The sequence below is a fragment of the Arvicanthis niloticus genome, chromosome 27 (genome assembly GCF_011762505.2).
Source record: "Arvicanthis niloticus isolate mArvNil1 chromosome 27, mArvNil1.pat.X, whole genome shotgun sequence".
Taxonomy (NCBI): domain Eukaryota; kingdom Metazoa; phylum Chordata; class Mammalia; order Rodentia; family Muridae; genus Arvicanthis; species Arvicanthis niloticus.
In genome coordinates, this window is record NC_133435.1 from 13,271,291 (window position 1) to 13,282,391 (window position 11,101).

At 35.1% G+C, this 11,101-nt stretch overlaps 1 protein-coding gene across 1 annotated transcript in view; it reads right to left on the reverse strand.

Moving 5' to 3' along the window:
* Gucy1a2 (guanylate cyclase 1 soluble subunit alpha 2) overlaps positions 1 to 11,101 on the reverse strand; it is a 277,967-nt gene that overhangs the window by 195,671 nt on the left and 71,195 nt on the right. The window contains exon 4 of the mRNA XM_076926158.1: positions 1,985 to 2,703. Coding sequence (XP_076782273.1) covers positions 1,985 to 2,703 — 719 coding nt within the window. The remainder of the gene's footprint in view (positions 1 to 1,984; positions 2,704 to 11,101) is intronic.

The window sequence follows — 11,101 nt, forward strand, 5'->3', positions numbered from 1 at the left end:
TGGCAAATATAAGCGAGTGAGCAAGAATGGAAATGTGAGGTTGAGCAGATTACTATCTCATTCCAACTAAAAATCCTGCTATCACATTATTTTTAAACCATCACCGACATGTTTAAATGATAATTGCATTCTCTCAATGAGCACAGCTCCTTATTATTTGAATTGGCAGGGGACCCTGACATTTGAGTCATCGTCTCATTATGTCTATTTATTATCTGGGTACACAAATTAAATAGAAATCCAAGCACAGTGAAATTTGCGAAGAAAAGTCTGATGCAGTACCTTTAAGTTGTAGATATTTTTTCTTAAAACTAAAGAAGCTATAAATTGACATTTATAATATGTTCTCATTCAGGCAAATTTGAAAAGACTAGCTTTAATTTAAAGGCCAAAATTGCTTCAAAATCCTTTAGCCAAATATTGAACTTTTATAAAACAAAGCTGGCAGTTTCAATATTATCTAAACATAAAGGAATAACTATAGGTTTAATGTAACTCCAAATGTAGACAAAAATACTCATTTAATAAGTGTCATCCATTCTGAAAAGGCTTCAGAATTTACAGAGCTTGTCAAATACATAACATACATGTTAAAATATTAACACAATGTCTTTTTGTGATCACAAATATTATTAGGACCAATAGTACCAATGAGTTAAACTGAAATATCTAAATGTCCTAAGTGGGAACCCAAGTTTTTCTTCAAGTTATTTAAAGCTATAGGACTTGTATGATGAAATGTTATGGTGAATCTTCTAGATCACTGGATTCAGCCACTTGAAATAAATGTACATCTTTCTATCTTTCTCATATGCTTTGTTTAAAATTCTTCCATCAAACTACAAAATTATAAAACTAGTCAACAATAACGACTAAAATTCATTAGCTATGGTTTCTAGAAGTTATTTCTTCTTTGACCTATCATCGTATATGCTTCAGAACATGGGTACATTATTCATTTACTCAATTTCTGTTTGTTCTACTATCTTCCTCCTTGTACATTCTAAAAATCACAGAGTTCCCCCAAATTATGTAGAATCCTGGGGAATAGCCCAAAATAGCTCTGTTTACCATGATAAAGAAATAGACTGAAAATACCTTATTGGAAACTAAATGAGAACAAATTTAAATATCCACTCTAAAAATTAACATGATTTTTCCTATGAATTACTAAGGTATATCACCAAAAAGTATATGTAAAAGTAGTCACAACTGATTTTTCTTATATTTCATATTGCATTACTGTCAGATGTTTTTTTAAGAAAAACTGTATCTGAGAGACAAATGTTGCTAGAACTCAACTATTTTCAATTTTATTTCTATTATCTTTTCATTAGCTACTTACAATTTTATGGCCCAGATTTCCAAATGAAAACTCAAAGATAAAAATCTACACTAAAATACAATGCATTATGTTCTCCCAAGTAGTGAAGATGTTTAAAAATAAAAGTCTCAATTTGAATACTAAAATTTAATTAGTCCATTTCCAACTTACAGAGGATATATTTTTCTTTTCCTTAGCACATACGCACAACAAAAATGGGAGTGTTCAGAGACTGTGAAATTCAAAAAGATGATAATCACAACAAAGCATGTTTTTATCTTTGTTTGCTTAAAGATAAGCCAGACAACCCCACAGTGTTGAAATTTCCTCTCACAGTTTGAGTCAGTACATGGAAATATTCATGAGTTGATATTGTTGGATTTTTACTGAGTCCTATCATTTTGTAATTGCTATGACTAGTATTAATAAGTGTCTTTCTTTAATGTGGTGAAATAAATTAACAAATGAAGCAGACACTATGTAAAAACCCTGGGAATACAGCCAAATCTTTCTACATACATCCAGAGACCAGTAATCTTCTAAATGGCACTTAACGCTCTTTTGCCTAAATAATTACAACTGCAACCCATATATAATTTATTGAAATAACTATCCATTCTACTAGATCCCATCATCCAGCTGGAGTACATGATTACTTACCTTATCTTCATTCTCAGTACCAGAAGCTTCAGGCTTGGTCCTTATCACAAATGGGGTGGACAATCGTAGCAAGACTCTATCAAAAGTGGCAGTAACTTTTGGAGAAACAATCTCAAAACAGTCCTCAAACTTCAGCACTTTGTGAGTGTCATATCTAAGTTGCTTTCGTAGGCCCTCCCCAAGCTGAAGGACCACCATGTTGGGGTCAAACATCAAATGGAAGGGGAAGGCTCTGCAGAAGGTGTTGATGCTGATTCTGAGGTCTGCAGGAACTTGGGAAGTACCTTGTGGAATGTTCTTTGTGATCTGAGTAGTTTCACATTCTTTGATGAGGAACGTAAGACAGCTACAATTGCTTGGGTTTGAACCATTAGAGCACAATTTCTCATTTTCAATTTGCTCAACTTCCACATTTAAATGATAGATTCTCTTTCCTGCAGCCTTAATCATTCCCAGCATTGCAAAGCCCACTGTATGGTGAGGGTGGAAGTAGTGGAGCATGAGAGTACCTTCAGGAAGCTCTTTGCATAGGAAAGATGATGACTCTAGAGTGGCCTGTTTCCCAAAAGAAGTCCTAATGTGTTCCAACAATGCATCGAAGCCATTGAAGAAGTCCTGCAATGTGCCGCCTACAGCTCGAAGGACTCTCTCATTCTCGTCAAAGCATATCTTAAAGAATTCCTCACCAAATCTTTCTTGAATTTCTTGGAACTTCAGTCCTAAAGGTAAAGAGAATAAAAATGTTAGTAACATTAACTATATGTAATTATCTATATATCTTTCAAAACATCTAAGGAGGCAGCAATTATGAGATAAAAAGATGGCTCCATGGTTAAGATAATATAATATTTCCAAACAAGACCTGATTTGATTCCCAGCACCTACATAAAGTGGCTCTGAACAGCCTCTAAGTTCAGATCCAAGAAAATCTGACTCAGATCTTATGGTCCCATGCCTACATACAGGCACACACATACACATAATTAAAAATAAACACGTATAGCCAGGCAGTGGTGGCGCACGCCTTTAATCTCAGCACTTGGGAGGCAGAGGGAGGCAGATTTCTGAGTTTGAGGCCAGCCTGGTCTATAGAGTGAGTTCCAGGATAGCCCAGGCTGTACAGAGAAACCTTATCTAAAAAAAAAAAAAAAAAAAAAAAAGAAAGAAAGAAAAGAAAAGAAAAGAAAAAATCCAAAACCAAACAAAAACCCAAACAAACAAACAAATACCACATATTTTTAAAAGTGGTAATATGTAAGTGAAACAAAAGAGATATTTTCCTGAGTCCCCAAATTTCCCACATAGGTTAATCAAGAGATTTATCCATCACTTTTAAGTCTTTCAATTTGGTAAAGTACAGATTTTCTTTTTTAATTATTCATTTTACATCCCTCTTACCACCCTCTTCTCAATCACCCCCTCACACAACTCCTTCCCCACACTCCCCCATCCCTTCTCTTCTGATGTGGGTGGGAACCCCCCTTGGTATCCCCATTCGACACAGCAAGTTCTCTGTGAGGTTAGGCACAAACTTCCCAGAGGCCAAACAAGACAGCCCAGCTAGAAGAACATATCCCATATACAGGCAACAGCTTTTTGGACAGCAGCTGCTCCAGTGCTCGGGGACCCCACATGAAGACCAAGCTGCCCATACGCTACATATGTGCAGGGAGGCCTAGATGCAGTCCATGTATGTTCTTTGGTTGGTGGTTCAGTCTCTGAGAGTCTGAATTTAAGTTAAAGATTTTTTCATTTAATTTGCATGCATCTAAGATGATAAGGAAAAATTGATGGTTTGTTGTTGCTGGTTTGCTTTTCTTGTGTGTGTGTGTGTGTGTGTGTTTCTTTGTTTTTATCTTTAAGAAGACTGTATTCTACAGCTTAATATTAGGTTTGGAATAAAAATGTGTAGAAAACATAGATATTTCCATATATTCTCACTGCCCCCTACATACCCACATGCATTGCATGGTTTCCCTTACCATATGTCTACAATGGAAGGAGCTTGCAAGTTATGCAATGACTTTACCCTGACAAACTATTATCACAAAAAAAGTCACAGTTTACATTAGAGTTCAGCCTTGATGCTAGGCTATTACATTGATTAACATATTACCATTATAATATCTCAGAATATTTTCATTACCCCTAATTCTACTGTTTTCTTTTTATTCTTTCTTTCTTCCCCCTGACTTCCAGAGTGGGAGGTATTTTAATAGAAATAATCTAGAAATTAATTTTCTCTTTAATACCACATTATTTAAACAACACAAATGATATTTTCTTAAAGATTTTACTAATCATTAGAGGACATACTGACACATATACAAAACTAGACATTCACTAATTGGAAAATACCTACCAAAGAGATACTCTATATGCATTTATGGGGAAATGCATCAAGCTATCCACTGGAAATAGAATGTTTATCATAGAATAACATGGTAAATCATGCATATTAGATAAACTTCATTAAAAAGTATATAAAATTGTAGAACTTGAAATGACTGGTATTCTTTCAACCACAAGAATGAAAGAAGCCAAAAGTAGCAGGAATCTGAGCAGAAAAAAATCAAAGTCTTTGTATCCTTATACATACTCATTCCCACTTGTCTTAGAAAAAGAAACTCTACCTTACAGACATGCATTATGGAGTAAACAAAAGCACAGCATGACCCTTTGTTCGGGATAGTCTGAGGGAAAATATGGAGGAAAGGTATTATTCAAAGAGGAATGAACTCATGCTAAAGCCTCTCCTTTAACTTGATTGAAATTAATACCTATAGTTTACATATCATTTCTTCTATTGATTATCCATTGTATAAGGAAGTTCCAAAATGAAACAGGACAGAGGAAAAAGAACATTTTTTAAAGAAAGAAAAGGTTTATTTTGCTTATAGTTTGAAGGTTCTGTCCATCATGACAGGGACATAGGGATATCAACAGCAGGAACTGAGAGTGTTGAGTGTTAGTTCTTAGACTCCTTTCTCCTTTTTTATTTAGTCTAGAGCCCAACTCATTGAATAGTGACCCCAGCATTCAAGGTGGATCATCCCACCTCAGTTCACCTATTCCTGTTCTCAAAGGGGAGTCCACAGGCTTGTTTCTTAGGTGATTTTAGTTTGTTTTTTTTTTTTTTTCCAAGTTGACAATCAGTATTAATTATCACAATTCTTCAGTTTAAATTTTTCCTTTGTTGTTAGTTTTAATGTCCCCTGCATACTCACATATGTGGAAATGTGTACATATCAATATATATAAATGAATAAATCACTTAAAAGTTTGAGACAGACTGAAGAATGTGCTTATACGTTATTTGGCAGACTATAATTCTAATTCTTTTCTTGTCTTTTCTTTTCAGAAAAACCCAGAAGAACCACCCTTCTAAAAAATCTTTATCCTTTTTTTTAACACTCTATTTTAGTACAGAGAAATTTATGTAGCCTGTGGCTTAATTTGCTATCCTCATCTCTATCGACCTTGGGATGTTCTTTCCCTCCAGAGGAAAAAAAAAAAAAACAGAATAGTTAACAACATTATTTTTACAATTAATTCTAAACACACCAAATACTTTAAGACTTTCTATACTCTCAGGATTGTAAAAAATAAATTAAGAAGTCAGTTTGACAAGAGTATCCTTAAAATTATAGTGAAATAAAAGTAAATAAAAAAATCTAATGATAAAATTTCCCGTGTTAAAACATAAGAATAGAGCCAGATAGAACTGATAGCAATAGTATTGATCTGATCAGATCCCTAGAATTGAAGACAACAAGACAGCGGATATTCATTGCAATTTGGCTGCTGCTCGAAGAGATCTTTCAGAAATGCTCTTATAATTTCATAAGCCACGGTACACTGGCTTGTCCTTGTTTCACTTAATCATTTTTGTCTTTCTTTTAATGTGAAATACCATAAGCAAAAAGCCTATCAGTTAAGTAGCAAACTGGGCAAACTAGGGAAGTAGCAAACTAGGAAAGATCTCACAAGTACCTTGAGAAAACCACACAGTAGCCATGACTAATTTCCTTAACATCTTAAGATATAGCTTCAGCCAGGAATGTCCAAATAAGATCACAGGATATATACATAGGCTGTTACAGCTCACTGATTTAGTGATCGGTGTTGTTCCTTCTGGCGTTACAATAATAGGAGCAATACAGGGCATCTTCATATATTATTTTCTTGCCAACATTTAGTAACATTAAAAAGGAAGCAGAAACCACCAGACTGAGAAAAGACTGAAGGACCTGAAGGGGTTTTCCACCCCACAGGAAGAACAGTATCAACCAGGTATCACCTGGAGAGCTCCACCCCTCCCCCACCCCACCTAAACCCCAGAGCTCTGAGGGACTAAACCACCAACCAAAGAGTACACATGGAGGGACCCATGGCTCCAGCTGCATATGTAGCAGGGGATGGCCTTCTCGGGCATCAATAGGAGGAGAGGCCCTTGATCCTTTGAAGGCTAGATGCCCCAGTGTAGGGGACTACCAAGGCAGGAATTCAGGAGTGGGTGGGTGGGATAGGGGGAGGGAGGTTGGGATAGGGTGGTTCTGGATAGGAAACTAGAAAAGGGAATAACATTTAAAATGTAAATAAATAAAATATCCATCCTTAACAAACAAATATGTAATATTTTAATAAAATGTCGAACAAGTGGTTTGCTGCAGAATTTTTTAAAAAAGAAACAGAAAGCAGGCAATTTTGACAGACACAGCAGAGAGGTGGTGGACCTAACAGTTGAGCATTGAACAGTTGGCAAGTCACACTGTGACAGTGGCAAAGCAGTAGTCTTTTAGACAGCTGAAGAAGAATCAGGTGAACAGTTGGATAGAAGTGAGCGCAGGAAGGACAGGGAGACAGCAAGCAAGGGCAGAAAGTTGAGGCAAAAAAAGATAAGAAGACTTAAGGATTCAGAGAAGAGAAATGAGGGCTTTGGTTTCCAAAACAGTTCAGGGTATTGTCTAGTCTTTAGAACCAAAAGTCTCAGAATTGTGGCACCATCTGTGGTTAAAAGTTGAGAAATTTGGACTTCTTAGGCAGACACAAGAGCTATATGAGTAAGGGATGACAATTGCCACTGCCTGCATCAGGAATGAAACTGTAGTGGGTGACACCTGCTACACTTGCCTCCTCACTGTCTCTGGTTTCTACTGGCAAACACAAAGAAAATGAAAGCTGTCAGAGGCTAACATTTAAAATTTCTTGCGTACTCATGATTTCAGTCCAGATGGGGCAAAAGCTGGTCAATGTTTAGTACCTACATCATGATCACTATGAATAACTTAAAACTTAAGTCCATACAAAGCACAATAATGCATGTATTAATAGCTGTATTCTTCATTATCATGAAATGTTCTGATGATGAAATTCTTATAAAAAAACTAAAGTCAGAATAAATATTTCTGCAATCTGGTAATCTTTCATATTTACTTCCAGAAATCTCCCATGGATTGCTTCTTGATTTAAAAAAAAAAAAAAAACATATTGTCCAAGAACTTCAGGTCTTTGAACAAAGAGCAAAAAAAAATTATTTGTTCTAACTGGCATTGGTGTTCATACCAATGAAAATGACCCCAATAAGTGGAATACAGATATAAAGACAATGCAGTATGCTCATCAATGTTGTCTTGATAGTATTACATCTCAAATATTCATCCAAACAATAACCAGTAAGGAAATATACCAGAGGCAACCAAATTAAAACTAGTGTATATACAGGACTCTAACTAACAAGAAATCCTTGATGCTTCAAAAAGTACCTCTGCACTTAAAAGTGCAATAATTATCCATTTTTAAATGATTCACTCAGGCACACAGCATACTACTGCTTTGAATAGTGTCCTGTGTAGGACAATTTTCTCTGAAGCATTGTATTTAATTAATTGTAAAGATTTTATCCCTATAATTATTAAACTGAACAAGATCAGGAAAGAAGAATTCTTAAGTGAAAATTTAAAACTAATGATTGGTTCATGTCTGCACATATGCTATGACTCAGTAATGAGAACTCTATTTTATACTTCATCTAAAAGCTAAGATGACATAAAGTAGTTCAGTTCAGACAAGTACTGCAGTTCTGAATCCCAGCACTCTTACTTGCAGTAAATCACTTGAAACATATAGACAAACTTACCTTCCCATATTACAAGATGCTATAAGAGCTTGATATTTGGGGCTGTAAGAAAATATTTCCTCAAGAAAAATAATTATAATGAAATTGCTATTATTCATTAGTAAATGAAAAGTCAAAGTTATAAAAATCAAATTCACCTCTTTTTAAAAAGTGGCTTACCTAGATGTTTGAAGTCTTTAACTACAAATGAAATAGACTATTCTCTTGTGGCATGAGCCTGTTGTGTCTGTTTGTCAAGCCATCCCAAACTACTTGGGAATATTTTGAAGACAAAGGTTTTTTACTTTTTGGTGCATTCATATCCATCACTAGCAAAATCCCTGACGCATACAGAATTTCTTTCCTTCTTCCTTCCTTCCTTTCTTTCTTTCTTTCTTTCTTTCTTTCTTTCTTTCTTTCTTTTTCTTTCTTTTTCCTTCTTTCTTACTTTCTTCCTTCCTTCCTTCTTTCCTTCCATTCTTTCTCCCTCCTTTCTTCCATTCCTTCCTTCTATTCTTTCTTTCTCCCCTTATTTATAGTATTCATCCTTGTTGTAAAGCATTATTAATCTTCTCAGGCTTCAGTTGTATTATATCTAAGGATGCCAAGATCCATATACATTTTCTTGTGTCTCATGAGGCCGTGCAGATAATTACATTATCTTGTGATTAGATTATCACAGATGCATACACAACTACCTTAAGAGGTACAGAAAATGATTTCCTAGTATTCTTGAGGGACTGTTTGATTAAAATTAGGTGTTGAAAAAGCCCACAAATGATGGCAAGTGTCCCCCTCCCTCAGCAGATGAACTGTAAATAGGATAAAAATGGTAGTGAAGATGAAAGAGCTGAGCATGGTTAAACAAGAGCAGAATTTGGAAGAATGAAAGCTAAAAAGCAGAAGGAAAGGGTGTGCAGTCAATTAATCAACAGCTGAAGAACCATACTTGAAAATGGTGAGTCCAGAATTAAGGATACCAATCAAAGAGATGACAAGATTAAAACAGGAATACACAAAAATATATTAAAATATTTCAGAGCAAAAGTAACAAAAACAAAGCAGTTATATGCATATATTATATACAGAAATGTATAAGAGCTTCTCAATTACTTGGCAAAAATTTGTATGATATACCTTTAAGAATAATTTGTCCAGACAGTATTTTCTTTTTTCTTTCTTTCTTTCTTTCTTTTTTTGTTGGGTTTTTTTTTTTGTTTGTTTTGTTTTGTTTTGTTTTTTGAGACAGGGTTTCTCTGTGTAACCCTGGCTGTCCTGGAACTCACTCTGTAGACCAGGCTGGCCTCGAACTCAGAAATCTGCCTGCCTCTGCCTTCGAAGTGCTGGGATTAAAGGCATGTGCCACCACTGCCCAGCTCAGACAATATTTTTTAACAGCAAGAAAGGATTAGTAATAAGCATTTACAAATAATAAAAGTTGTGACAAGAAAATGCTATGTGGCTCAAAGCTTATCAACATGTACCCTTAAATCAAAGAAAAAAATCAAAACTGATGCTGTAGCATTTAGAACTCAGGTAAACAAAACAAAAATGGACTTTGTGTCTTCAGCGACAATGGTAAGTAAGTAAATAAATAAATAAACCTTTTAGATTAAGATTCTATGAGTTCACCTGTTCTGACATAGTGGAGACACAATCCTACATCAAACTTTCCTGTTCCTCGTAATTAGAGGAACAATATTGTTAATTAGAAAATTATATTGAACGTAAGGGGAAAAATAGAACATGAAAATAGGTATAACCTACAATTGAGAAAAAAATACTGAAGGAAAATGACACAGGTACATATTGAAAAGGAACTTGGAAAATGGAACCTTCGTATCTAGAAATTGAACTGGGAAGGCTCATTTTTTGAAGAATGACTTTCACTGTTTAAAAAATATTTTTTCTTAAATCTTTGAAAGTTTCTCCTTTCATACACTGTATTTTCATTATATCTATTCACCACTACCATCTTCCTATCATCCCTAGGGATCCCCAATCCCAATTGCCACCAAATTTGACTTTTTTCTTATTATTCTATTAATAACTACCTGAGTCCAGTTAATGCTGCTCATTTAAAAGATGGTTGCATCACAAAGCCTCTGACATCATCAATGGGCTAATTCAAAGCTAAAATAAGGAGGAAGACTTTGTTGAAGAAACTTGGTCCTTGGACATATGTGTTTAAAGAATGCATTCTGTCACCAGTCCTTTTTTTGCCCCCTCCATGCTTCCTGACTGCTATAAGAGAAAGAACTTCACTGCACACTTCGTTCAGTGATATGCTTCATGCATCCAGTCCCACAAGAGGGACAAAGCTACCATGAACTATATCCTGTAATCAGGAGCCAAAATAACTCTTTGTTCCCCTGTGTGTCTGGGTCTTTTGTCACAGACATGTAGTGACAAATACAGGAAAGAACCATACAATGTTTCACAAACATCTTAGTAGACAACAGTGTGAACAAATGAGTAGTAAAAATGAAATAACTGAAGTGAATTGACTCACATTTAAGAAAAATAAACAGTTCCAAAGTCACACAATTATTTTCAAACCATACGAAGAAAATTTGTTTTTCTTTAAATTTTTTTCTTTTATTTTATTGAAAATAAATATTTTTTTCATATAACTTATCCTATTTATCAGTTCTCCCTACTTCCTCCCCACTTTTCCTCCCATCTGGATTTACCCCTTTCTGTCTCTCATTAGAAAATAACCAGCTTTCTAAAGGAGAAGAATAAAATATAGTATAATAATATAAAATGAAACCAAAGAAGCAAAACAACTCAAAAGACAGGAAACAAATATAGATGCAGAGATCCTCTCAGTAGCATACCCAAGAATCCCATAAAAACACAATACTGGAAGCCACACAGCTATACAAAGGCTGAAAGCACTGGATCCTCCATTGAAGGGCCAGAGTTCAGTTCCCAACACTCACATGGCTGCTTACAATTGTGTGTAACTGAAGTCCCATGGTATCCAATACTCTCTT